Genomic DNA, 27,828 nt, shown 5'->3' on the forward strand with positions numbered 1-27,828 from the left:
TCTAATATGAATTATGGACTCTTTCTTCATCAGCACCAATGTATATGTGCAAGTGTGCGTCCCTCTCCTGTGCGTGCATTACTCGTAAATGGGGATTAAATTATTATTATTATTATTATTATTATTATTATTATTATTATTATTATTATTATTATTATTATTATTATTATTATTATTATTATTATTATTATTATTATTATTAGTATTATTAGTATTATTGTTGTTATAATTGCATGGAAATATGTATGCTGACGACATCTGGAGGGCATATCATGTTGAGTTTGCGGGGGGGGGGAGTTAGTATTACATGAGACAAGTACGTTAAAAAATAATGTATCCCTATATTCTATTTATTTATATATATTCATACACATGTTTCTGTAATGATAGTTATTGTTTTAATTACTAATGTGTTAACAATTCTTGTTAAGAAATTCCTTTTTTCGCAGCTCCCCCCTAGGGTAAAGTAGTGGTACATTCCGATGAGAGCCAAGAGGTTTCTGCTAAGTGTTTTGGGATTTGCCGTGACGCGTGGTTGTTATCAGATGTTTGGGTTCCTTCCCGTAAACAAAAGTGTGTCCCGAAAAGGCGACGACGAGTCCGTGGACAATCTTTTTATGATAAGGTTGAGTTGACGACACTCGCTGGGTAAGACACTTTGGTGCTCTTCAACGCCGATTAACGGTCACGAATAATGCAATGTAACCACTCGAGGGGATGCTAGTTTGAGCTACTGTTACTAGCTTAACTTATTGTTAGCTGTTATCACTTTGAACGAAATGGACACATACAGTCCATCAGTTGTTTTATTTATACACCAACCAACTTTATTCAGTCAACGAGGAATCTGATCGAGTGTTAATCGAGATAACCAACGTAATCGTGTAGTCGCTAAAGCGAATACAACGGACATCGTGTATCGTTCGTGCAAACAAACCATCTGCACCAAACAAAGAATCAGTTACTTTACTTCTTTCCTATTCTTCCTTTGTTGGGTGCGAAATCTTCAGTGAATCATTTACGTCAAGAGGCCTCTTAATATCTGTTGCATTATTTCTCATTATAATCAATCGAAACGTCACTAGATTAAAATGACACAAAAGATTACAATACACAGCACATCAAGAAGATAAAAGAACTTTCTGGTTGTGCAAGCTTCTTCTAGTAAGCCATGTGATCCATTTCACAGTTGTGTCGCCCTACGCGCCATGGATGAAGAGGAGCAGTTTGTAAACATTGATCTGAATGATGACAATATCTGCAGTGTCTGCAAATTGGAGACAGACACAGGGACTTTATCTTTCTGCCACATTTGCTTTGAACTCAGCATTGAAGGTAGGACAACTATTGTTTTTCTTTTTGAGCATCAATATGTGTATGTAAATAGTCATATTGACTCTGTGGAAGAAGAAGAAAAAAAGGTTTCACAATCAGTTCTATATATAAAGATATATTAAAGATCAGGAAGGGTATTCGAGTTGGTGTGCCCAGTAGATGTTTCCTGTTACTTCAAAAAATGACAGCAGAGTAACGGGTTATCTTCATTTGGAATTTCCCATTGGTGAAGACACATTGTATTGCTCCACTGCACCATGTGAGCTGTGGTCATTACGTAGCCTGAAGCGTCAACCCGGCAGAGAACAAGGGAGCTGCTGTGGTCTCAAAAAACAATAACAAACAAAAAAAACAAAACAACAATGTATGGTTTATTCACTTATCTTCTACAACTTAAACGAAAGACAAGAAATTACCTCCAAAGCTGCTTGGAGGGAATAGCAATTTAAATCCCTTTTGCTGGATTTTGTTTGCATTGAGATTGTGCTCTTCCATTATGGTGGCAATCTAAAAGCTGCATTTGCTAAGCCCCCCCCACACCATATAAGCAGCTTTACCAGGAGGATTGTGATGGGTCAACTTCACAGTTTTAGCTTCAAGTGCTTATGCACAAACTTGACCACCCTCTATTTGTGCCGGGGGGGAAAAAAAAAGCAAGCTTCAAGGTTGCTTCTTAATTGTCTATTGGTGCATTTCACGTCAGAATCACAGAGTCCACCTTGCGGCTTGATTGACCGTTGTAAATATTTAACATGTCCAACTTTGTCTGCGGTGACCTTTCGAATGCCCAAGCACTCAAGTTACAGACTGGTTAACATCCACAACAACGAACTGTACATTCTCATTGGTTAACTTCCACGTCACTCACCAGGCCATGCCCAGCCTTTTAAAGCCACACACAATCCAAGTTACATGAGGAGAATGATACATGCTGATTTATTTATTTTTAATTAATGCAAAAAACAATGTTTATTTTCGATTTGATTCTAGTGTTTGTGTGTTTCCAGGTGTTTCTGCTACCACCTTATTACATTCAAAGTCTCTCCGCGGCCACAGAGACTGCTTTGAAAAATATCACCTCATCGCCAACCAGAAGCTGTCACACTCCAAGGTCCCCCGAAGTGCCTACGAGGGCATGAAAGTGGCCCTCGGCCAAAAACTGAATCGTATCATCCAGTACGCCCAGAACAAAGACAGTGCCTCTTCCAACAACAGTCTCAGCAGATGCGGGTCCAGGCTTCTCTGTTACAGCCAGCCCAGCGAGCGCAAGCTGCTGCCTCAGTCGGAAGCCCAGGTGCCTCGCTACGCCCCCCGCTGGGAACCGGTGGAAGCACCGCAGCTGCCCGACTACACAGCCCAGGAATTGAGGATGCTGCAGAACTCGCAAGGGGACCTTTGGTCCAGCGATGGCAGGAGAGCTCTTCACATTCGGGAGTCCTCGTCAGCGGGAGGGCAGACCCAGAGCAAGCATCGGGGCCACAGCAGAGATGAATGTGAGCCAATTTGGAATTTACCTACCGCTGGTGCAAAGTTTCACTTTCAATGCTTGAGCGACATGACTCGGCACGTTCACATCATTTTGCGGTCATTGTTCTGTGTCCATTCCTGTTTTCAATTCCTACTGATAAATATTGACAACATGTAAGATGCATCTCTGCTTTTCATACAGAATCTGGATTCACATTTTGTTATTATTTATTTATTTTCTTTTTTTTAGTGACTGAAAAGAGTGTGGATGAGCTCCATCACTTAAACACCCAGCTTCTTATGAAGATTCAAAGTAAGTGGTGTGACTGAGCAAGTGCGGCTTGATTGTGTTGAACAGCGCTCATGTTTTGCAGAAAGTCAACTATCATTCAATGTCCAAATTTGAGAGACAATGCAGGTTTGTGATTTATGTTCTCTGCTTTGACATTTGACATGACCTTCCACAGAGGTCTTCGAGGAGCTGACTGCGGCCGTAAAGGAGAAGGACTCGCTGGCGTCCGAGCTGCACGTTCGTCACGTGGCCATTGAGCAGCTCTTCAAGAACTGTGCCAAATTGCCCTGGCTCCACATTAGCAGGGCTGGCATCAAGACCAGCAGCAGCACCACCGGTATCGGAGGCCCTGTAGAGTGATGATGAGTGCGGCCGTGTCTTTGGGACACTGGTGAAAGACGGTGGTTGCTGCAATAAGACTGAGAACAAAATGCCCTGATTGGGGTTAGATAGCACTGTGCTCAGTATTAAGGGCTTGCTTGCCTTGTGACAAATGGCTGAATTTTGCCCCAATTACTAAAAGTCCAAGTCACTGGATTTCATTTCATTTTATGTGGATATATTTCACTTTTTTTTTTAATTGTCTCTGATCACCTTCAGCATTTTAAAAGTTGACTTGCTTGATTTTCTGTTGCAACAATAGCATCCATGTTTGCAAGCTGCTTCCTGGCATTTCAACTGCTTTTTGTGCTTTTTTTTGGTATCGTAACCTTTCTATACAGTAGATACCATAAAAAAAAAAAGAGTGAACGCTGATCGTTACATAATTGTATCACAAAGGACCTTACATTATTGCAATATGACATACAAGCCTGAAAAGAGCACAAGTCTGTAGAAAACAACCAAAGGGAGAACTGATAAACTAAGGCTTTATAATTATTGATCTGTATAGCTTATATGCCCACTTGGGTACCCCCCCTCCAAAAAATGCTTCTTTTCTTCATTAATTCATTCAAGCTTCCTCTGAAAAAGTATTGCTGTCGTGTACACGCATGCATGAGAAAATGTTAATCGAGTTTATTGTCAAACCAAAGTTGCTTCAAATTCTGTGCTTCAAACACCACAACTGGGATTTACTTGTACTGTGATGTTTAGAATCAATTCCACAGCATATTTACTTTTTACCAAGTGAGAACGATGTAATTCTTTCTGTTTTCATCCACGTGAAGTTTTATGAATGTGCGATGGACTCGATACAATGTTTTATAAATGTACAATGTTTTAGTTCATGAGATGAGAAATCTATGCAAAAAAGAAGCAGATCATTTAGAAGCCTTATCCAAACAATTATTTGTCTTCTGACGACGACTCTTAGCTCCAGAATCGCATTCACGGTTAAAAAGAATTTCAAGTTGTTACTGTATTGCTTTCATTCTCTCTTTATAAGAGAGTACGTTAATTTGACCCTTTTTGGGGTTTAGTTCTTCTTGAAACATATATTTTTTTAGCTTTTAATGTGTGTCTTAAAGTTGTGGGATTCTAATGTTTTGAATACGGATGCTGTGTATTTTTGTACCTTGTGGGAAAATGGCGGTGCTCATTTTGTTCAGCAGAGTTTCTTGACTGCAGACTCAAGTCTGTTACTTTTTTGCTTTTTATTTTGAACAAGGCCACATTTGTGTTTCTGTGATCTTTTATTTTCTATTTATTTTGTGTTATAGTGGACTTTACGCGGGTTGTGTAATGTATGCTTTTTCATTTTCAATAAACTGACCATTTTTGCTACCTCGTTTGTATTCAATGCTCCAAGCACGTGAGGTAACAAAAGATCAAATTAATGTATTTTAGTCACTTCTCATCAAAAATCTTTTGTGCAAACTCATAAACATTACCCAACTCTTATGCCAAAACTTACAATTTTCACATAGTAACAGAACGTATCAATTTCAATCGGATAAAGTTTGGTTGATAAGCAGCAGATATGAAATGCGTTCACCATTATGTTAAAGCACTTAAAGCAGGCATGTCAAACTTAGTTTGGCTCTGGGGCCGGATCCAGAGTTTCTTTTCTCAGGTGGGCCGGATCAGTAAAAGAATGTCAACTCCAACTATTTAGCTTTGTTTTTCAGTACTATGCTTTATCATTCAGCCTACATTTGTAGCCTACCCTACATATTATAATCACGGATGACAAGGGATCTTTTCTAAGCATAACACATTTATTCACAAACAATGGAGAAAAAAAATGATTTTCATGTTTGGCATTGAATGTGTTAACAACTGGTTTATTTTAACAGTTGAGTGAATGCAGTTTTACACCTGAACCAACTCACCACACTAAACAAACTCAAGTGGGAGCTATAAAAAAAAAATGTTTTGCCTTAATTGTCATACTGCTTTGAAATAATAATAAATAAAATTACAAAATAAAGGTTTTAGCAGTGCATGGGCAATAAGATTAGACTACATCAGCTCAAACTACTAGGCTGGGCCTACTGAAGCTGAGAATATACTGCACAATATTAATTGTCTTTAATATGAAACCAGATTAATCTTATTTTTAATGATTTCTATTCATGCGTGCAAACAAATGTCGTGTCATCACACTTTTTTCTCTCTCACTGCACTCCTGCAGTCTACTTGCTGCTGCTGGCTCCTGAAACTTGGCATTTTTTGCTTTTACAAGTGCGTCGATATCAGGTGTCAAATCCTGAGTAGCAGCACATTTAACAATGTCATTCAAGTGTTCATTTGTTAACTTTGAGCGCTGCTTTGTTTTATTATAGTTCATCACGGAGAACACCTGTTCACAAAGATAAGTAGTCTCAAACATGGAGAGAACCTTTGCAGCCATGGCTGTTAATTTGGGGTAACCTGGCACAAGATACTGATAAAACGTATCCAATCCCACGGACCCAAATGTATCCTTCATAGCGGAATCGCACTGCAAGTCAATAAGCTCGAGCTGAATGTCAGCTGGCACACCAGAAGGCTTCACTGTAAATGGCGAGCGAAAAAAGCCGAACTTGTTCTCAAGTTCACTGAAAACCTGAAACCTCCGCTCAAACTCTCGCAGCAAATCTGTTATGTTGTCTTTATATTTATCCAAATCGGGACGATCCGGTGCCTTCGGACGCACAGCTGTGAGACATGAGAAGTGCGTGGTGCCACCGCTGGATAGCTGCGTCTCCCACAATTTTGCCTCGTAGCTCAAAGAAGCGCTTGAGTACTACACCTCTGCTTAACCAGCGAATGTTTATTTCCTGGTACTAACTCGTGTCAGTGCCGCATGGTGGACGTGAGCTCTTTTACACATTTACTGCCCTCTAGCGGCCGGAGGGAGCATTTGAGTTGTATTTATTTTAAAGAATCATAACTTTTGATAGAAATGAGCTAGTGACTCGCTTCTTTTTTTGACATACTCAGAAATTTATGACGGGCCGGATCAAATCATCCAACGGGCCGGGTCCGGCCCGCGGGCCGTATGTTTGACATGCCTGACTTAAAGGGAGGTAATTAACAAAATAGTGTAAATGCTGCCATCTAGTGGATGATTATCAAAATAGTGTAAATGCTGCCATCTAGTGGACCGATGGCCCAGTTACACCTCATAAGGTAAGCCTAAAAGGTTACTTCAAGGTACTGTAGTCTGCACGTTTTGACGGAATTTGACGGGTTAAAGGTCAATTCTTGTCTGCCATCGCCAATGCGTGATCACGCGTTATCTTTTCGGTTTAATTGCATAACGCAATAACACTATTTAACCTTTAGATGGCAGCACTGTATCGAGTTTCGGCTGACCAAAGGTCACGTGACACCCTGCGGCTCCCTGTGCACCTGCAGAGAAGAGAAGGAGGAGCGAGCGGACTTGCGTGGATGCTTGGCGAGAGCTCTGCGACCGCCTTTCCCCTCTGCAAACAAGTTTGCCCGAGTAAAGTTTTACCGAAACGACTTGGACTGACATTGAACTGAAACGGGGATGGAGGCACCTAACGTCTGCTTGTGGTATTTGCTGATCAGCATTTTAGGGGGTAAGTTTTCTGTCATTAAACGCGACTTGGATTCCGACGATTTTTTTCCGACTGGTAGTGCGAGTGGTCAGCCTCGCTGTGTTTTTTTGGAACGTTAAAAACCAGTGACGAGGAATTGCACACTTGCATTGTTTAAATTGATTATGCGCTGATAACTTTGTTGTATTCTCAGGGCCTGCATGAGTAGTTAGGTGTGCATAGGACGTGCTTAGTAGAAATAACATAACTAAAAAAAATAAAATAATGCAATGCTCAACTGGGGCCAATTCCGATCCAAGGTCAGTTTCAGTATAAATAATTAAGCGTCGCAAATACGTTTGTCTCAAGAACTTGAATGAATTACATTATGCACTTAAATCATGAGTTTGATATACCAAAATGAAAGAACCCATATGTACACGTTTATCTAGCCTCTTTTGATTAACACAATGGCCGGAGGGCTTTTTAAACCTGTGGCTGCCCTGTAGCGCTTCAAAGTGCGCACTCTAACAAATAAAACTAAATGCAACCTTGAATTTCGTTGTGCTTGTGTTGGCTACTAGTTACTATTTAACCCTAGTGACCTTTTACTTAAGATTGCTAATGTGGCCCATTGAATCAAAAGTCACCCTTTTGCCTTGCATCTCTTTCTTTTAAGCCCATATTTCAATTTTAATATTTCTTGTGATCTTACAATCCCTTCTTATGTTTATTTGTGTATTTATATGTTGCTATAAAACTGCAAAACGTGTTGCTGATAACTACATGGGTGTGTTTAATGTCCTGGAATTTACATTGAAACTCACAATACTAACTCCTCCCAAGCTAAACAGCAAGTGAAGTGTGATTGTGTTTTTGTTTCACTATGTTTTCTGTTAACATTAGGAGAATTGCTTTTTAATTTTAAGTAAATTCCACCGAGCATTTTCTTATTAGCATCAGAGCCATCATGTAACAAAGAAATGCTTTGTTGGGATTGTGGCGGCATACAATGTTTAGATTAAGAGCAATTCTTTTTTTTTTTTTTTTCTTTTACACTTCTTTTGTCTCACGGTTCACATTGTTTGTGCTAGTTTGGGCTCATTATCATCCCAATGGCAGCCTGGCCTCATCATTTGGGCAATGTTCCACTTGAGCAGTCAGGAACAGTATCTGTCGAACTGGTAGCCTTCTTTAGACAGTTTTGTCTCCAGGAGTAAATCATATTTGTGAAGCACTCTTTAATGCTCTTATAACAAGGAAGGGTATTTCTGCTCTACTTTTTTTTTGGTGCAGTTTGACTGATTCAATTCAAAAGAAAATAAGTTACCGTTGAACTGGACTGCCGTTACACCTGTCGATGGACCCCGTGGAGGCTATTTTGTGTGTTTTTGGGTGTTTTCTTGTATTGGGGGGGTGCTGGTTGGCCGCTGTTCCTTTTTTTTTCCCTTTGTCTTTTAGCTTTGATTTGCTTTGATGGCTTTTATCTTGAGCACTTTCTGACTTTCTTTGTGGCGCTGTTGTGTGGCAGAGTTATTGAGTTGCGCTCATGTCATCCGTGTGTCTTTTGTATACCCACTGTGTGGTATGGATACTGCTGGGGCCTGAATTTCCCCACCCCTGGGGATCAATAAATAAATATTCAATCAACTGTGAGGAATGGAATACAAGTGCTCTGGACAGATAAAACGTAAAATCAACAATCTAGTCATTTTGCTTCTGCTGGTGCAACCTCGCCCACCATCAGTTGTGCAAACAGTCATTCATTTCTTCCCACCGTTTTGAAACTTACCATTAAATAAATTACTGTGCTTTCCTCTCCACGTCTGCTACTAACTCTTTAAGTCAATACTAGAACAATGTCACTGACCTGGGAAAAACAGAAACCTGAGGAAACAGCAAGCGCAGAGTGCTGATAAGACTATAAGTGAAGGCTGTGGCCAAGCGCCGGTTGCTTAGTTACCTTTTGAAAACACACACCCAGTGATCCCGTCCGTGAATGCACTTTGTGTGTCGACTATGTGTATGTTTCAAAAAGATCCCCTCCCCCTTTACATGTAGCTAGAAACAAACAACCCTGATTTTAGTTATTGTTGTTCTGCATGCTATGAATAGTGTGTGATCAGGATTTTTTTTTTTTTTTATTACCAGCAGAATAACTGGCCTTTTTTTTTTTTTTTTTTTAAATTTATCATGTAATAGAGGCTGTCAAGGTTCATAAGTGCCTCCGTCCGCCATTGTCAATGGCCCCCGGGGACACGGCTCGTAACGACTCCAGGTCACATTCAGCCGTCCGTTGCCATCACTTCCCTCCTGACACAGGTTGCACCTAAGCAGCCGCTCACCGTCGCCCTGCCCTTGAAATCCAAGCGGGAAACACGCAGAATTAGATTACACTCCAGAGCACTGCTCTGTCCTCCACAATTTGAAGATGGAGACTGTGAGGATGGAGACCATGAATATTCACAGCGCCTCCCGAGCCTTCTGCCAACTGCTGTTAAACGATACGGGAATGTGAAATCCTCCTCCTGCACTACCTCATCCCTCTTTTCTTTCCCCTCCATTTCATTTGCGTATAACTCAATGAACAAATTGCCGCCTAGTATAAAAATGAATTGATTAATAGTAGCGCTTGTTTGCCGGTTCAGTTAAGGGACGAGCAGCCGTTTTGTATTCACAACCCCATTCCGTTGTGACAGGTAGGGAGTAAAACTTCCTTCACGGGGGATCTTGCCAACGCATTCTTGTGCGAAGATTCTGGAAAGAGTCGTTTTCCACCATCTTGTTTATTTCAAACTGATTATAAGGTTGTTTTATTTCAGTGACACACATTTGTTGATTGAGTGACATTGGACCAAATCATTTGTAAGAGTATTTGAGAAGAAATACTTCAACGGAAGCATTTTCTTCTTGCTTATCTATTTATACAAGGTCATGGTGGTGCAGTTTCTGCCAGCCCCCCCTGGAGTCCATCGGTTATCTCGCCCAGCTTCTGCGAGGGTGATGAATACCCTCGAAGCACATTCATCATTTAGCCGCCACTTGATGCCCAGCCTTTGCTCTTAATGGCAAATAATAAGGAGCTCAGGGACAAATAAGACATTGCTGTGATGATGATGGTGATGATTGCACACAACGTTCTTTTCAATGATCATGTCAGGGCTCAGGATGTTTTTTTTTTGTCTGGCAATAATGAAGTCTTGTTATTTTGAATCGGTGTGATAGAAGTCAGCCCAGGCCTTCCTTCTCACGTTTGAGTTGTGGGAAGATGATTGCATTGTCTCCTCCGGCAATAAAACCCCCAGCGCTCCTTTCTAAGAACAGTCGAGGTAATTGTTTGTCTAATCTTGAAAAATATCAGCTATAAAAAGGTTGGTGGGGGCGGGGGAGGAGTGAGCAAAGCAGCTGTTGATGGAGACGTTTTTTTTAGCTCATTAAAAAATATCACGCATTGTTCAGTAGGATTGTGGAAAAAGGCAAATAATGTCTGCTGAGATTACTTTTTTTTTTTTTTTTAATCATCAGGTCACATCATATGCACTGTGGATAAGTGTGTGTGTTGTATCGACATTGTCACTTTTTCAGCATCAGCTTGACCGCTTGAATGGTGTGACCCTATCGACCACATTAAATATGCCAATTTACGTTTTAATCTTGTTTGGCAGCCGAGGGAATAATCAATCACTATTAGCTGTTCCAAAGCAAAAAAAAAAAAAAAAAAAAGAAAGCTTGGCCATCCCATGGCTTTTTTTTGTAATCCGTGCACTTTGTAACTGGATGACTCAGCAGTCGGTTTTCCCCGAGTACCATCCAGATCCTACACTATTAAAACCAGCCAGGAATCTTAGCTCCTTATTTTACTTTAACATTTTCCTGCCAATATTTTATTCATTCCGTAGATACTGCACATGTGCAAAAAAAAATGACAGATACTTAAGAGGAAGTCGACCCTGGAATTTTCTAATATGTTCATTCAATGTGGGCCATTGTTGTCTGGCAGATCCTCTTTGTCTTCTTCCACTGTTTACAACTTCTACTTTCTCCCTTTGTTTTCTGCCAACTCCGAAACGATACACTATATAATAGCGGTAAAAATAGGAGTAAAAGTAATCAAAACATTTCTTGTTTTATTTAGTTGTTTTTACCGGAAAATATTTGTGTGAAATTCTCATTTCTGACAATGGTTACTGATAAATCCTCGAGACGCCAGTTGTTAAATTTATTTGCCATGGAAGCTGTGTGTTTTTCTTTTCCCTTTTCTTTTTTCAAATGTAGCCAGTAAAGATGATTCTGATTCCGATAAGAGCTCCCAGGTGACTCTTCAACTTGTGTAGCTGGCGCGATAATGTTGATTTTACTGTTTGGCTTCTGTTGTTTGTCCTCTTGACATTGAAAATGAGGCGTTGCCCTTCGTGATCTTTCGGCCATTTTTTTTGTCTTATCTCGAGTCAAGTTACGGGTCAGCAAGGAAACCCGGACTTTAAATCTAAATTGAATCTTTATTGATATCGCCCATGCAAAATGCATAGTTCTTTTGTAATTGTATGATTTTATCTGAATTTGACCAGCCAGAGACAAACTTCAATGTATCGTCATCTAATAGTTGAACAATATCTTGGATAATATATTGTATAAAATATATTGTATGTCTTTCTAGTGTGTTATAGTTTATTGCACAGGTGTCAAACTCAAGGCCTGGGGGCCAGATACGGCCCGCCACATCATTTTATGAGGCCCGCGAAGACAAATTGTGCATCAAATTCGAGTGTCATTCCTAGAATTGCAAATTGTCTTCACTTTTAATAATATCTTTTTTTTTTTAATATTTGACCAGTTTTCACTCGTCTGATTTGAAAACGAGTTATTTGTCAGTTTTGAAGCTTTTATAATGGCCCTCCGAAAGAAGCTATGACTACAATGCGGCCCGTGAAAAAAATAAGTTTGACACCCCCGGTTTACTAGAGTGCCTTTTTTTTTTGCTTAACTAGTTCAGCTAGGTTATTTTTACCATTCCCAAATTGCATCTTGTCACTTAACGTTGTATGCGGAGTAGTCGTTTTTGTGTCTGTGCTGAGTGTGCGAGCTGGAGGCATGAATAAACCCGGGGGCCTCTGTTAAGCTGTAACAACAACTGACAGTCTTTGCCTGTGGCGTCCTACAGTCTTCATTACCCAGGTGTGTTTACAACTTTGGCTTTCAAGAACCGAGTGAAGAAGAGACTCTCCAGCTTCGCAACATCTGCTCTGGCTGTCCTGCCAAGATAAAATGGAGAAGACAAAAAAGGATTATCCATCTTATCTGTCAACAGCTTTCTTATCTTGATGTCCTGCTGGAGTGTCTCCCTCTTCATACAGAGGACAGGAAGGGACAGTCTGTGTTGGAACATTCTTAGCAAATCCTCAGAATTTGAGTGGCATGAATGTGTTTGGATATTTTCATCCGTGCTCATGTTCTCCGGGGTTTCGGCAGTAAACAGATCTTTGCAATGGGATAATGTCAACTCATTTGACAGAATGAGTTGGCTGCGATATAACAAATATTGAAAGTAGCGCTTTTGAGGAGCGCTACTCACGGGAGATGGAAATTCTTTGGCGCGTCAGGCAGATGTGGAATGAAAAGTTGTGAAGTGTAAGTCTTGTGTCCATGAATTTATTTAGATTTATTTTTTAATAAGAAATATCATTTTATTATTGTTTTGCATCCTGGTTCTCAGATCATCCATGTTGTCGTGCCAAAGTAACTTTGAGTCCATCACAAGTCTGGATGAAGTAGGATTTTCTGCACCGCATTTAAGTCGGAGTGTTTGATCAATGTTGCTGCCTCCTGATCTGAGTTGGAACTTGGCCGTGTGCCCTGGGGCACTCACAAAGGCTGGGGCGCCAGCAGGGGCCCGGTCCGTATCAGGCAGGCCCACTGTATTTGTTTTGGGGGATGGTGGGGGGTATTTTATGAAGCGAAACCCCTGTGTCAGGACAGACGTGGAGACACCACACCCCATTGAGCTTTGTGGTCCTCTCGGTCTTTTCTAAGCTTTTCGTATAATTTTCTGGGCTGGATCGGAACTGCAGGTCTGATTACCTCATGTATGGCCCTATTGTTTGGGTCACGGATCGGGAATTTCGAAATATCAGGTTGATCTGATCTGGAGTGGCATTCAAGGATTTATATTCAGTTTTTATCTTTACTTGAAAAAAGATACCTAATATCTGATGGCTTTGCTTTTTTTTTTTTTTTCCCTAATGCCAAACCGGATCCCTAACACTTCAATGGTGTGTCTTTGTGGTTATCTTATTAAAATGTTATTTTCTAAACCTCGTCAGCCATGACATATGAGCTCTGCGTTTGTATTTATTTGTGCTATTTTGCACCACTTCTCAAGCCATGCAAACTATTTTCACATGCTCTCTAATTGCTCCCAGGGAATTGTGTTCTCCCCTGCAAAATCTGGCCGACATGATTTTGTGCTTCTCCAGCATCTCTGATTGAAGCCTTCTTGTAATATATTCTCAATGCCCCCCCCCCCCCCCCATTTTTTTTTTGGGCTATCTACAGTGTAACAATAATACAGTTTGTAAAGCTGTATCTATTTTCAATATGCTGCTTTTCCTGTTTAATTTCCTCCAAGACTATATTGTTACTTCTGCTTTTTTTTTTTTCTTCATCAAGATGTTATCGGTGGTGTTGTATGGCTTGGCGCCAAGCCTATCAGCTTTGCGACAACGTGCAACATTGTGAAGGGCTGGGCCAAGTAATCAATGGAACAATCCATTCTAAAATCTGATAAAATGTTTCTTTAGTTTGTTGCTGATCAAACCTCTAGTGTCCAAAAGGTTAGCAAATGGCGGTACTGTTTTTAAAAGTGCACATCCCCTGACTATGACATCGCAAGTGCAATTAAGACTTGCTGGGTTTTTCCATTAACTGACCATTAAATTCCAAACACCAATGGGAATTGCAATCTCTTCCCTCTTGTCGGTAGTTACTTTGTTGCCTCTATCGTTCAGCACCACTGGGTATTTCTCACGCATTTAATAACATGAATAAAGTCATCCCCTTTTTAATTATTATTGCAGCAACTGCTGGGAAGACATGAACTGCTACAGACAGGAAATAGTCATATTCATGCAGTCAGTTTGAAACAATGTTTTCGAATGAAGGGATACAAATTTTAATATTTACCCGATTCGATATATAATCAAAAGCTTATTCGATCATTACCGTATTTTCCATACTATAAGGGGCCGCGGATTATAAGGCGCACCTTCAATGAATGGCCCATTTGAAAACTTTGTCCATATATAAGATATATACATTTGGCTCGCGGGCCGGACTTTGGACACGCCTGCTGTACTGGCTCAATATTGGTCCATATATAGGGTGCACCTGATTATAAGGCTTTTGAGAAAATTTGAGGTTTTTAGGTGCGGCTTATAGTGCGGAAAATACGGTAATCGTTCATTGCAGCCAATGTGAGTACCTATGAAGTCTTTTGTGTATGTGCACTACAATGACATCAAAACACGGCCCACGGGTCAACTATAAAAGCTGTCAAATGGCCGTGCAGCGAAAAGTGCGTGCCGTTTGTCACCCCTTCATCATTTAATGTCCAATTATGTCAAAACAGCCTTTAGGTCATTCCTCACTGGCAATTGATGGCTGCTACATTGTGTGCAAAGTGGAGCTTTCAGTCCGCATTACAGCCACAATCTGAATGCTTCAACATTCCCAGCTATTGCAACGCTAAATAAACGTCACTACACACGCATCGCTTTAAATTCCTCTGGGTACGCTCGGGCGAGTATTCAAAGGCTTTCCTTCTGAGCGCCAACCAAGTTAAGAAGTTATCTTGTGCTGTGAGCAAGATAATTGATGTTCTCTCCGGCACAGTCACAGGGGACGGGCTTAACTGTTTGCGATGGCGAGTGTCGAAGCTATTTAATTTACTCATTCCACTGCCCCTCGACTGCTATTTCACAATAATGAACGTGGTGTTTATTCAATCATTATGTCCTATTCAGGAAAATGTTTACTCTCCTTTGGATTCTTTTTATCTTTGTAAATCAAATGTACCATCATATATATCCCTTGCCAGTAACAATACATCTTAAATACAGAAAAGTTAAGGCAACAAATCAGTGTCCATCTCCAAATATATTTTGAAGTTGGAGGACTTAAATAGTCACAGGCTTCCATTCAACCTGCCATCTAGTAAACGTGCCTGCCTTTTTTTTTTTTTTTTTTCTTCACTGCCCATTGTCACTGAAGCTCTCCCTTTCCCCTCTTAATGGCGCCGTCTCAATCGCCACAGCAAGCCACCCTTCTCCGAGGGTTTGGTTGCCAGGAGACGGGATTCACTCCCCATTGTATGCCGACAAAGGTGGAGGGGGTCGCCGCAATCAGTAACATGGCGGAGAATCGGAGGTCTGTTGGCTCGCCGTAGTCACTCCGCAAGTCCTCGGAGGGAGAAGGACATACAGTAGGGTTGGCACTATTGGTCAATGGAAGTATTGAATGGGACATGCTGACAGCCTGAATTCCTCACGCTTGTTTTCAGTCTCTCAGTTACCGTGCTTGACCTACTGTAGTACAAACTGAACTGGTGTAGTAGCAAATCCAGTGTCTGAGATTTTGCAAATATTTTTTAAAAGCTTTGAATACTCGATGCAAATTCTGAAACGTACTTTGAGGCGTTGTGGTTGAATTTGTAAATTGATTCATCAATTAAAATGTGTATTGCAAAATGATTTTCCCTAGTTATTGTTTCTTATCCAATTATTATTTTGTATTGAGACATGGTGTTATTTAATTAATATAATTCAAATCACTTATTTTTATGATTATCATATTACAATGAAGTCATGAATTCGGTCTACCTAATTAGTTTTGACCAACGCACTGTTTATTTTCAAAACTAGGAGTCACTTTTTTTTTAACTTTATTTAGGAGCCCTTAGAATTAATTTAAATTCCCTAAACAACCCTATAAATATTTGTATGTGTGGGAGGTAGTCTTTTTTTTTTTTTTTTTTTTTTTTTTTATTTTTTTATAAACACTATCTGGATTTGCCAGGTGTATCGCTTCCCATGTGTTGACTGAATTTGGAATCAAGCGTTACACTCTGTGTGTTCCTCTGCCCTGGCACTGCCGTCACCTGAGAGCCACCGGCCAAGCCGAGCCGAGCCGCCTTTTGCATACGCAAAGCTAACATGATATCATGCTTTGAAACTTCACATGTCTGTAGACTAAAATAAATCTTTACATAAATCCTATATGGTCTATGATTGATAGGTATAACTTATTAGACAATCAAAAGAGAACTGTAGTTTTGTTCTCCCTTTACAAGCACCTTCGAAATACCCGAGCTTCCACGTCACAATGTTTTAAAGCTCCATTGGAAGAGTGACAGTTTTCTCCATATTACTTTCACTGTCTTTAGCCAAAGGCAGTAGCTGGCGCCCATAGGAATCTGTCAAAACGTTCAAACGACCAGCTGGAGCAATATGATGTCAAAAGTATGTTTGTGCAAATGCTCGACGGATTTAAGCCTCAACAACCGTGCTTGTGACTGCGTACTTGTGTGGTGTATTTTAATTCACTTGTGCAAACATGGCCCATTTCCAGCATGAAATTGAGCTGATGCTTTTGAAATGAGCCACAGAGCTCAACCTGTAGCTACCGTTGATTATGCGCACTGGGCAAGGATCTCGGACTTGATCTTATCCGATAGTCTGGGGTATTAAAAGGAGTTGTAAAACATTCAATGGCTCGGGATGTTGTTCCAAACTAGATTTGTGCGTGTGAAAATCTTTGTGGGATGGAAATCAACTCCTAATTATTGTAATCCTTCCAGAAATAATATGCAAATGTTGCTGTTAATGAAGAGCTCACACTTGCGTGGTTTGGCAATTAGTTTAATTTCCGTTGCAAGTTTAGTCATCTCCGTGTCTTGAAATGAGACTTTTTTTTTTTTAATTCAAGAAGGATCAAGAAGGATTGCTCTTTTTTTTTTTAAATCTGCAGGGAATTTAAGTGACATCTGTCAGTGTTTTGTTTTTAACGTTATGTTTGTTACACCTTGCATTTCAGCAGCGACATATGGTGGTGGTTTCATTTTTTTTTTTTTTTTTTTTTTTTTTTTTTTTTTTTTTTTTAAGCCAGCACCCGCTGATTCAAAGGTGGATGGCTGTCAAACGGATTTTAATGTTTTGAGACAGCATGTGAAAACTTCATTCTCTATGCTGCCTCCCTCTTACATCCTGGGCTTTAAATGTCTCATTAAATGGAGAATATTAGCCCAGGAAATTACTAGGCCCATTTGTTGGAAGAATAAATACTCAGCTGAGTTTGCAACATGCATTGGTTATCACTATTACTGTGTTTTTCACTGTGTTTTACCTTATGCATATTTTAAAAGGTACTTCGCTCCTCCAACGCCATGTAGGCATAGTTATTTTATGAGTGCAACATTTTCTGAACCAAAACATTTGACAGCTTACAGGTTTCCTTTTTTTTTGTCTGCTCTGCATGTCACTGTTAATTCCATCAGTGAGAAAAACAAATTATTGCAATTATGCTGTAGTTTTAAAACAATTTGTTGGTGTTGCAATGTGTAATGGTTGACAGTCTCTTGTATTTGTGTCCGTACAGGTTTGACCATTGGACTGGAGATAACATCCACAGGGCCGACATCCATCGAGAAAGCCAGCGGTGAAACCGTAAAGCTAGAATGCATGTTTACTTTAAGCCCTGAGGATTCTGGACCGTTGGATATTGAATGGAGCCGTCTGTCGCCAGACAACCAGAAGGAGGACAAAGTGGTATGTGGCAACTTGAACATTACCGTATTTCTTTTCAAACAAAATTGTTGCGACCTTCTGTTGTTGCTGAAACATTTGTAGAAAATCACCGGAGATAGTTTGAGCAGAAACGGGAAATGTGCCAAGATACCTCCTACAGAAATGCTTTGAGTGCACTGAATGGCAGAAAAATCTCTATCTATTTATTTATTTTATTTCTTCATTTTTTTATTTTAATTTTGCCAACAATGTCTTCGACTTATGTACGCCCCCCACACAGTGAACTAAAATCGTGGAGGTGTGATTGTTTGGCCAGTGTTTGGGTTTTGGCATCAATGTACCGTGCCTGCATGGTTTATTAAACAAGAGGTGAAATGAAATACAAAGGCAAACACAAGTTGTGTATTTTCATAAGGGCTTTCAATATATGCACTATGTATGAGCGCATGTAATTTGAGCCACATTCATTTCCAGTGACTTTGTTCTCTCGCCTTTTACTTTGTGTCTCGCACACACACATGCACACACACACACACACACAGAGTGATGGAGGGTTTTTCTTTTTATTCTAGCGCCAGCCAGTTTCTTTCCTTTCCAGCATGGCACTCAGCCATGTAAAATGAAAACGACACAAGTCCATGCCTCTAGTGCAGGGGTGTCAAACTCATTTTTTTTGCGGGCCGCATTGTAGTCATAGCTTCTTACGGACGGCCATTATGACTGTCAAGCCAAATAAATGTATGAGCACCTCATATTATATACAGTAAAAACTGACAAATAACTCGTTTTCTAATCAGACCAGTAAAAACTGGTCAGATAAAAAAAAAAAAAAAAAAAGAGATTATTAAAAGTGAACACAATTTGCAATTCTAGTAATGACACACAAATATGATGCACAATTTGTCTTCCTGGGCCACATAAAATGATGTGGTGGGCCATATCTGGCCCCCGGGCCTTGAGTTTGACATCAGTGCTCTAGTGGATCCCCACATGCCCCCCATTTTTATATTGTTGTGCTCGTATATTGTTGCTTTACTGCAATACCTCACAGCACTCACAAATATTTCCTCGTAATTCTCTCTTTATTTTGTGCTGGGCTCGGATAGTTTGTGTAAAAAATAAGTTTCCCTTGGTATTTGTTACATAATTCTGTAGCCAGTCTTTTTGAAACTTCAACAGCTAGGCCCACAAAAGTTTTGTTTTTACAATTCCAGATTTTTTACATTGTTTGAGTTAATCACCGGCGAGGGAAGGGCAAGTCTTATGACTCAGGATAGTTTGCTGTAGAGCAGTGTTGGTCGAATCTGTAAAATTAGTATTGAAACATTGTGGTCTTGTGATTTGCCTCACAAATGACTTGCACCTCTTCCTTTTTCCTCACCAAGCAACGGCATCACATGATAATGACCTCATAATAAAAGTGAAACCACTTTTTTTTTTTTTAAACCTCTGAGCCGTCCACAGGTAGTGATTTTATCATATTGTCAATTATTTCCCCACCAGCCTGTCATGTGCTTTTCATTTTAATTTCGCAATGATTTTCTTTTCTTTTTTTTAGTACTTCATTATTGTCAGGCTTATAGTGGTTGACTGATAAGAAAAAAAAAAAGTAATAACTAGACGTGTGTAAAAATACTTCCATCTGTGCACCTGTAAGTATTTGAGTAAGAATTCTTGTCTGGCTGAGCTTGGGGCAATTTAATTTCCGCTCCTTTGTGGTCTCATCTCACATATTGCTGTTATTACTGCCCATGTTCTGTTCCCCAGTGAAAGTTGAAACGTTCAACCCCCCCTCGCCCCCTTGACAACTCTGTGGAATGTTAACCGAATTACCTGTTTAGGTTAATATATACAAGATGAGCACTGACCCCCTTTAACCCTTTCGCTGTTCCGTACTAGCAGAACTATTTTTCGGTTCAAAATGGTTTAGCAATCTGGATTTTCTCCAGGGGGTTTGCCTCCACCAATAACTTTATTCTTTTCCGTCCGTGCCATGATTAGTTTTCCCTGTTCTATTCTGAAGGAAAATGTTGCCTTCACTGGCCTTCATTTTTTCTTTGCTGTTCTTAAGACCCACAGTGTGGGTGTGTTTGTGTAGGTGGATAAGAAGGGGGGAGTGGACATAATTGTGGTCGCCTGTCCTTTGTTGACACAGCAGGTGTTGATTTGACTCCACACTGGCCGCTTTGTTTGTTCCACCTTGGCTCCACTTGGGAAGACTGAAGGACATTGTGATATAAAAGAGCTTACTTTTACTCCTCTGGATATTTCCCCAAGCTTTCGACATTGCGGATTAAATGTTGTGTGCAAATGTGCATGTATGTACGTATAGGCAATATGATGGGGGTGTGACCTTTTGTGCAACATCCTTCAAAATGTATTTTTGGTTGTCTAGACCAGGGGTGTTAAACTCATTTTTTTAGCTTCTTTCGGAGGGCCATTATGACTGTCGAGCCAAATAAATGTATCAGCACGTCATATTATATACAGTAAAAACTACAAAACAAACTGACAAATAACTCGTTTTCAAATCAGACCAGTAAAAACTGGTCAAATATTAAAAAAATATATATATATATTATAAGTGAAGACAATTTGCAATTCTAGTAATGACACACAAATTTGATGCACAATTTGTGTTTGCGGGCCACATATGATGATGTGGTGGGCCGTATCTGGCCCCCGGGCCTTGAGTTTGACACCTGACTTTATATACCCAGTACATGTTTGCGTTTAAAAATCTTTTTTTCTCGATTCCATATGACTAGACGGATATTCAAACTTAGTAAACATGCTCTTCTCTGTAACCAGGTGATCCTGTACTCGGCCGACAGGGCCTACGAGGACTATCCCGCTATGAAGGGGCGAGTACACTTCAATTCAGCCGACCCCAAAAACGGAGATGCCTCCATCAACCTGACAGGCCTGAAGTCGTCGGACTCTGGCACTTTCCAGTGTAAAGTGAAGAAGGCTCCTGGCATTCGTGGCAGAAAGATGCTGCTGATTGTCATGGGTGAGTAAAACAAAAGCAGAAAAAATAGCTCAGTACCCTCAGCGTTGTTTTTTTCCGTCTCTCCTCTATATGCAGTCAAAATCACACACGCTTTGCCTCGCTTGGCTGTTTTGATTTAATCCCCACTAAAATTGAGAACATACCCTTCCCAGAGGCTGTAGACCACTGACCTCCTCGTGTTACAATTCTGTGTTCACCCACCCTGATTGTCAAAAGTGATCATCTTTTACCTCAATATTGAGGTCATCGTTTATCTCGCATATCTTTCTTGAGATACATTTAAAAAATAACTCTTAATGCAGCATTGATGTTCATTTATAATTAACTGACCATAAATGTCAATATTGGATGTATTTTCCTTGTATATGCATTAGAAATGAACTGTATTTCATAAAAATGCAATTCTTTATTTCTATGCATGCTAAAATGACTGACTCACCCCAGTTATGTGTTCGATAACTTTCTGCAAACAACACTCATGCTTATGTGTTGCTGATTGGTCCACTGATCAAATGAGGTTGAAAGTGAAATTCCTTCTGATTGTGCGTCTGGGAGAAAACTAGCTCCATGTAGCACTCTTGTGAGATAAGCGCTACATTTTGCCCTTATCGTAGCTATGTGGGCTATTTCAGATAGTCGCTTTCCAAAAATGGCTCACATGCACTGCTCCCACCAGTTCAACCAGAAATATTCCAGCTATTGTGCAAATTTCAGAGCTGTTGACAAAGCTCTGATGAAGGTTGTTACTGTAAACCGTAAGTTTGACTTGATTGTGACAACGAACTCCTGAAGTTGTCACTTGACTTGACTGCCATTACTTTATAGTAAGTTAATTGATCAAACTAGGTTGGCTATAGATGTTTTTTCTTGGACGATTATATTCGATTTCATTTGAACTCGAAGCAGATGAAATTTGATAGAGGAACCTGATTCGAAACGTTCCTCAGAAAGGTTGTGACCCCTGAGGCAAAAATGCAGCATCAGTGACAGGTTGACGTCACTGGCCTGCTCCACTGACAGACCGAGAAACTCCTTTAAGTCTACCCCGGGAGGGAAACAACAATATCACATTCCCTCGAATTTATTGTAGATCTTGCACACTGATCTCCATGCAGCGTATTAATAAATAGTCTAAGAACTCGGAATTGTACAACCTTGTCCAAGGTCACTCGTCTTAATTTTTTACAAACACTTTAACCATTCCCATACGGTATTTGCAGTGCTACTTCTATTAGCTCTTGTGGATTTCGTTGTGTGTGACAGATCTTCCCATCCGCTAACAGACTTAACGTGACCCAGCTCTGATGGCGGTTAATACGCTGACATCTCAAGCTATAGTGTCTGGCAGAGAGGGAAATAGCTCGAGGCTACATCTCAGGTAGCTAGCTATTGAACCTAGGGCCAGGGATGTTCTTAGCAAAGACACACTGACAAGGAGAAGCCAGGGCAATTTTCTGCCTGCTCTGCATTTTACCTTTAGGCCCATCTTGTCACCGTGTGGCTCGTAGCGAGAACACAAACACACGTCTATACTAATATATACAACCAGGCCAGGTGTTGCTTTGCCTTGTCACGACCGCTGTTATTTTTAGAAATACACGCATGCTGACAACGTTCCCCTTAGCTTGTAGCTGGACATTAAAGTTGAGAGCGTGACAATATTTGAGATGTTTTCTAGCCTAATTGGTTCATTCAGTCGACCGGATATGAAGATCTATGAGGTCATACAATGATTGTCCGATTATCCGTAACATCAGAGATTATCTCGAGGCGTAGTTCAGAATCAACGGGATTCTTTCCAGAGATGCATCAACTGAGCTAACATGGGGAAATAGATTTATAGCAGCATCCAAACTCTTTTGCAATCTACCAATCATGACCAGACCAAAACACTTAAAGGTATGTTAGACTTTGGCCAAATACTCCCAAAGGACTCTCGGATTGACCTCTCTTTGCTGTGAAAGGTAGACCTGGTATTTGGTCATCTCCTGGCCAACCCAGCCCCTACAGTGAAGCAAAACACTCCCACAGCATGATGCTGCGAGGAATGTTTTTCAACAGCTGGAACTTGGAGCCTTGTCAGGAGTGAGGGAAAGATGAATGCAGCAATGTACAGACACGTCCTGGATGGAAACCCGTTCCTAAGCGCTCTTGACCTCACGGGAGGGCAACTGTTTAGCAGAACAACAAGCCCAGGCACACAGCCAAGCTATCAAAGAAGTGGCTTCAGGACAACTCTGAATGTCCTTGAGTGGTCCAGCCAAAACACAATCCGATTGAACATCTGTGGAGAGAGAGATCGGAAAATGGTTGCCCATCCAACTTGATGGAGCTTGAGAGGTGCCAAAAAAGGGAAAGGGCCAAAAATAGGTGTGCCGAGCTTGTGACATCATAGGGATAAAGGCTTTAGGTTGAAATTGATCTCAAAGGAGCTTCAAAATAAAATACAACGTTTTCCTTAACGTGGAAAACTGTAAATTCTTTCCAGACACATCGTATATCCAAACAGTTCTGCATACCTACCTCAAGTCATCTTTCATTGATTTGCTCTACCTGGCTTTTCTTGAAACGCTTGGCTTTTTAATTTTTTTTCTCTTCAACAATAGCCCTTTCAAGTTTTGCCTCCTTCTGACCGAAATGTATGGCACGGTGGATATCCACTATATTATTTGCGTATCTAGGACACATGATAGCCTTGGAAAAACCCATAAATCCCAACCCAGTTATTCATTCTCCAATGCCAGCTTAGCTGTTCCTTCTCTCACCTTCTCCTTTAACCTCATCTTTCAAACAAATAAATGTATTTGTAGCGCATTCCTAATGTAAGATGTGTTCCAAGCCTTTGACGCATCCACTTTCACCTTTTAAAAGATGTCTCGTGAATGTCATCGCTCTCTGACATTTACCGTGTGCGGTCCGTGTTCGCGCGTGTGTGTGTGTGTTTAGATACAACACAACAGCAGCAAGAGCAGTCAGAACTCAGCCTTGGCCTCCATCACACTACCATCTGTCCATCATCTCTTGCTTATTTATTTATTTCTCTCTGTCCTGTATTTAAAATAATACCATGAGCTCTCAAGCACTGTCAGTCTAGGCTTAATCCTGGCAGCCAAGCGCCGCCCTTCCGCTTGACACCTGGTTCTCATCTGGAGCCTTCCATTTCATGCTCTTGTTGAACCCATTACCACACCATGATGTCAGTCCTGTCAGAGAATACGGCACAAGCTTGGACCGTGGCCCTCTCCGCCTACCCCCAAAGCCTGGCTGACAGTGTGTCTGGGTTTCACCGGTCTGCTTTTAATTTGAAGTTTGTTTTTGAACCTCCCATCTCATCTCCTGCCAACACTGACTAACCAATGTGTTTGCACACATTTTGCTTTAAGATGGAGGAGCTTCGCCAACATATTTTTTTTTCTCCCTCATAGTTAAGCCATCCAAGCCCAGGTGCTATGCTGAAGGACAGACACAGGAGGGCAAAGACATTGTTCTCCGGTGTACCTCCAACGAGGGCACCCAACCCATGCAATACGGCTGGGAGAAGACCAGTAATGGAAAAGTGCTGCCTGCTTCCGGTGTGCTAGGTAATGCTTTTAGTCAATAGCACATAAAAGCTGCTTTCACACCATCTAACGTCCTGTTAAAATCCTTTCTGCATTGGTTTGCCCTTGCTACAGACCCAGTGGGAGGTACCCTTAATGTGAGGAACGCATCTGCCAGCGCATCTGGCACATACCGCTGCTCCGCCACCAACCGGGTCGGAAGCGAGGACTGTATACTCTATCTCAATGTCACGCCTCGTAAGTATACTTAACAATCAGGGACTTTTTGTGTCATGATTTAACACTGCACAGCAATCAATGATGATGGATGGGTACCAAAGTCTGCACGGTTTTGGTACGGACTGATTTGGGTCGGAGCACTGATTCAACCAAAGGGTGCCTAACCCAATAATAAGAAAAACTATCAACTTGAAAGATTTATTATCATTATTATGGTGGTGATGATGACGATGATGATTACCGTATTTTTCGCACTACAAGGCGCATCTAAAAACTTCCAATTTTCTCAAAAGCCGACAGTGCGCCTTATAATCAGACGCGCCTTATATATGGACCAATATTGAGCCACTACAGCAGGCGTGTCCAAAGTCCGGCCCGCGGGCAAAATGTCTATATCTTATATATGGACAAAGTTTTCAAATGGGCCATTCATTGAAGGTGCGCCTTATAATCCGGTGCGCCTTATAGTGCGGATAATTGTTAGTGAAGTAGATAATAGTTGTCTCTTTTGCACTCAGCTCCCAATACCGCCGGCATCATCGCAGGATCCATAATTCTTGTACTGCTGATCCTCATCATTATCGCCATCATACTCTTCTGCTGTTGCCGTGCCCGACACAGGAAGAAGTATGAGAAGGAAATCTGCAATGAGATAAGGTACCCAGCCACACTTACATTTGGCTCACTGATAAGGGCAGATAATAAATATATTATCTTACATAACCACTGTGGGGAAAAAAATCCTTCCTAAAATCTAAATGTTTCATACCAGCTGCGAAATATAATATTATATAAAAATATAGCAATTGAAAGAAATGTATGTAATCAATCTAGTCCAACATAAAAGATGCAAACACTTCGGCTGCAAATGCGGTGTGCTAAATGACAAGGCAACATGATTGAATAATGAGGAAATATTGGAATAAATTCAAATGAAATATGGGGAATGAAGTGACGTAAATTGCTCACCAATTTGACAAGCATCATCCGTCATACTAGGTGTGCCTAGGAATTTCTTGCCAGATGTTAAATATTGGAAGCAGGCACACTTTTCTTCCCCCAGTACATCAGCGTGTAGAAGTGCTCACAAACACGATTCCAGCCGCCATTTTTTTCGCCTCCATCAGCGGTTTTTTTTTTTTTTTTTTTTAACACACCACTCCTCAAATAAACAGCTGTGGTAATCAGTTTGAAAGCTTTGTTTGCTCTGTGTATCCTGTGTCATGTCTGTTGCGCCCGACCGACTGCCCTGCCCCTCCCCAGCGCACCATCCACCTCTCCATCCGGCCCCCGAGCTCTTTGCAACCAGCAGGCTTACTATCACTCTGCTGCGGACTGAATCTGTCTAAGACCACAATGTGACACTGCTCACGCTGTAGGACAAAGAGGATTAGACCACTGGTCCTGTCTAGAACACACAGACACACATTTGCTGAAACACCACCCCATGACGCCATGGACAACACAAGCTCTGTGGCCCCCTTTGGCTCAGTTTGGGCGAGCATTTAACTGGATTAATGCTTCTTATTAGCTGCTAATGTGGCTGCAGAGGGAGAAGAGGGCATTGGCGCTTTTTGGTGACTAGCTTCACGGGCGATTGCAGTCAGCAGCGTGGCACAGACGTTAGCCCCGCCTCATCCAAAAGCGTCTCCTCCACTAATTATTTCATCAATAATTTGTTCTTGGCTTTAAATGAGTCAAGTGGTGGTGTTCTTGAAATGACTCATCTTCTTGAGTCTTCACTGTTGTCCTTATTATGACTTGTCTAGAGTACATACTTAATTGTAGCAGTGTCAAACTTGTTTTTTATTGTGGACATGAGCATTGCGGAGGCTCTTTGGGATGAGCAAATGATTTCCGTCGATACTCCAATTGTCTTTTTATCTATTCGTGTTCATGCTCACCTTTTAAAATATTTCCTTTTTTTTTTTTCAGTTCAATGAACAGGTCTATTTTCATACAAAATATTACCCACATTATAAAGCACATGCTTTTTGTGAAGCATTATATCGGGGGTGTCAAACTAATTTTTTGGGCGGGCCGCATTGTAGTCATAGCTTCTTTCGGAGGGCCATTATGACTGTCAAGCCAAATAAATGTATGAGCACCTCATATTATATACAGTAAAAGCTACAAAACAAACTGACAAATAACTCGTTTTCAAATCAGACCAGTAAAAACTGGTCAAATATTTAAAAAAAAAAAGATATTTAAAGTGAAGACAATTTGCATTTCTAGTAATGACACACGAATTTGATGCACAATTTGTGTTCGCGGGCCACGTAAAATTATGTGGTGGGCCGTATCTGTGGGACTTGTATGCTCAGTTTTGTTCCATTTTCTAAAATGTGCCACTGACTGATTTCTCCTCAGAGAGGACGTTCCTCCCCCCAAGAGTCGCGTTTCAACGGCGCGTAGCTTCACAGTGGGTAGCCAGCGTTCCTCTCTCGGCTCCATGTCACCTTCCAACCTGCACGAGTACGCCCTGAAACCCCAGTATGACAAGATCCCCTCGTCGGAGGAAGACAGACCTCCAAGCCACACCCCTTTGCCCCCACCCACCGCTCCCAGGATGGCGGGCCCCAACCTCAGTCGCATGGGGGCCATCCCCGTCATGATCCCTGCCCAGAACAGGGACGGCTCCATCGTTTAACGTGGCCTCCTCTTGCAGAGGGGACGGCAAGACCAAGGGGAGGGACCAGAGCAAGGGAGTGGGGGGAAAAGCCACCTAAGATGAAGCTGGAGTTTCAAATGAGACAAAATGAGAACTTACTCCTCCAATGAAGACCTGACTGCTGTGGTGCTGAGAAGAGAAATTTACCGAAGTCACGCCAGAGCACATAGACTTTTTTTTTTTTTTTTTTTTTTAAATCACAATTTAGAAACATTTATCAATTTTACTTCCTGGACTTTCTCGCTGAAACGTGAACTTGTAGCGGAGTGGTCAATCTAGAAATTTATTGTGTATATAATTGATTTTTTTTTTTTAAGCATAGTTGGCCCATGATTTAATGATACTGTATGTTAAGAACAGATCCAGACTATCTGTACAGCAGTATGAATGCATGTGTGTACATGTCTCTGTGTGTGTGTGTGTGGTGAGATGAACAGTTCAGCGCGACAGGATTCGTACCTCGGACAAATTTGGTTGCCGAGTGGGATCTCTGAGCAAATGTGTCATTTTTATGTTATGAACAATTTTGGCTTCAACTGTTTA

The 27,828-nt window shown here is 41.0% G+C and overlaps 2 protein-coding genes across 2 annotated transcripts; both read left to right on the forward strand.

Moving 5' to 3' along the window:
* The first annotated feature begins 486 nt into the window (after positions 1 to 486).
* Positions 487 to 4,819, forward strand: lg15h21orf91 (linkage group 15 C21orf91 homolog). The gene is made up of 5 exons (XM_061298713.1): positions 487 to 648; positions 1,190 to 1,335; positions 2,343 to 2,828; positions 3,053 to 3,115; positions 3,270 to 4,819. Exons 2-5 carry the CDS (start codon positions 1,209 to 1,211, stop codon positions 3,452 to 3,454), a joined length of 861 nt encoding a protein of 286 aa, XP_061154697.1. The 5' UTR covers positions 487 to 648; positions 1,190 to 1,208; the 3' UTR covers positions 3,455 to 4,819.
* Positions 4,820 to 6,890: 2,071 nt separating this feature from the next.
* cxadr (CXADR Ig-like cell adhesion molecule) lies at positions 6,891 to 27,482 on the forward strand. The gene is made up of 7 exons (XM_061298700.1): positions 6,891 to 7,065; positions 17,671 to 17,840; positions 20,631 to 20,832; positions 24,258 to 24,413; positions 24,507 to 24,629; positions 25,130 to 25,268; positions 26,985 to 27,482. Exons 1-7 carry the CDS (start codon positions 7,014 to 7,016, stop codon positions 27,262 to 27,264), a joined length of 1,122 nt encoding a protein of 373 aa, XP_061154684.1. The 5' UTR covers positions 6,891 to 7,013; the 3' UTR covers positions 27,265 to 27,482.
* Positions 27,483 to 27,828: the final 346 nt, after the last annotated feature.

The sequence above is a fragment of the Syngnathus typhle genome, linkage group LG15 (assembly GCF_033458585.1).
Source record: "Syngnathus typhle isolate RoL2023-S1 ecotype Sweden linkage group LG15, RoL_Styp_1.0, whole genome shotgun sequence".
Taxonomy (NCBI): Eukaryota; Metazoa; Chordata; class Actinopteri; order Syngnathiformes; family Syngnathidae; genus Syngnathus; species Syngnathus typhle.

Excerpts from the sequence above, each read along its gene's own strand:
- lg15h21orf91 (XM_061298713.1), top strand. The coding sequence starts at position 1,209 with ATGGATGAAGAGGAGCAGTTTGTAAACATTGATCTGAATGATGACAAT. Across the intron at positions 1,336-2,342 it reads CTTTGAACTCAGCATTGAAG|GTGTTTCTGCTACCACCTTA; the intron begins GTAGGACAACTA and ends GTGTGTTTCCAG. Across the intron at positions 2,829-3,052 it reads GGGCCACAGCAGAGATGAAT|TGACTGAAAAGAGTGTGGAT; the intron begins GTGAGCCAATTT and ends TCTTTTTTTTAG.
- cxadr (XM_061298700.1), top strand. The coding sequence starts at position 7,014 with ATGGAGGCACCTAACGTCTGCTTGTGGTATTTGCTGATCAGCATTTTA. Across the intron at positions 24,414-24,506 it reads GCCTGCTTCCGGTGTGCTAG|ACCCAGTGGGAGGTACCCTT; the intron begins GTAATGCTTTTA and ends CCCTTGCTACAG. Across the intron at positions 25,269-26,984 it reads GAAATCTGCAATGAGATAAG|AGAGGACGTTCCTCCCCCCA; the intron begins GTACCCAGCCAC and ends ATTTCTCCTCAG.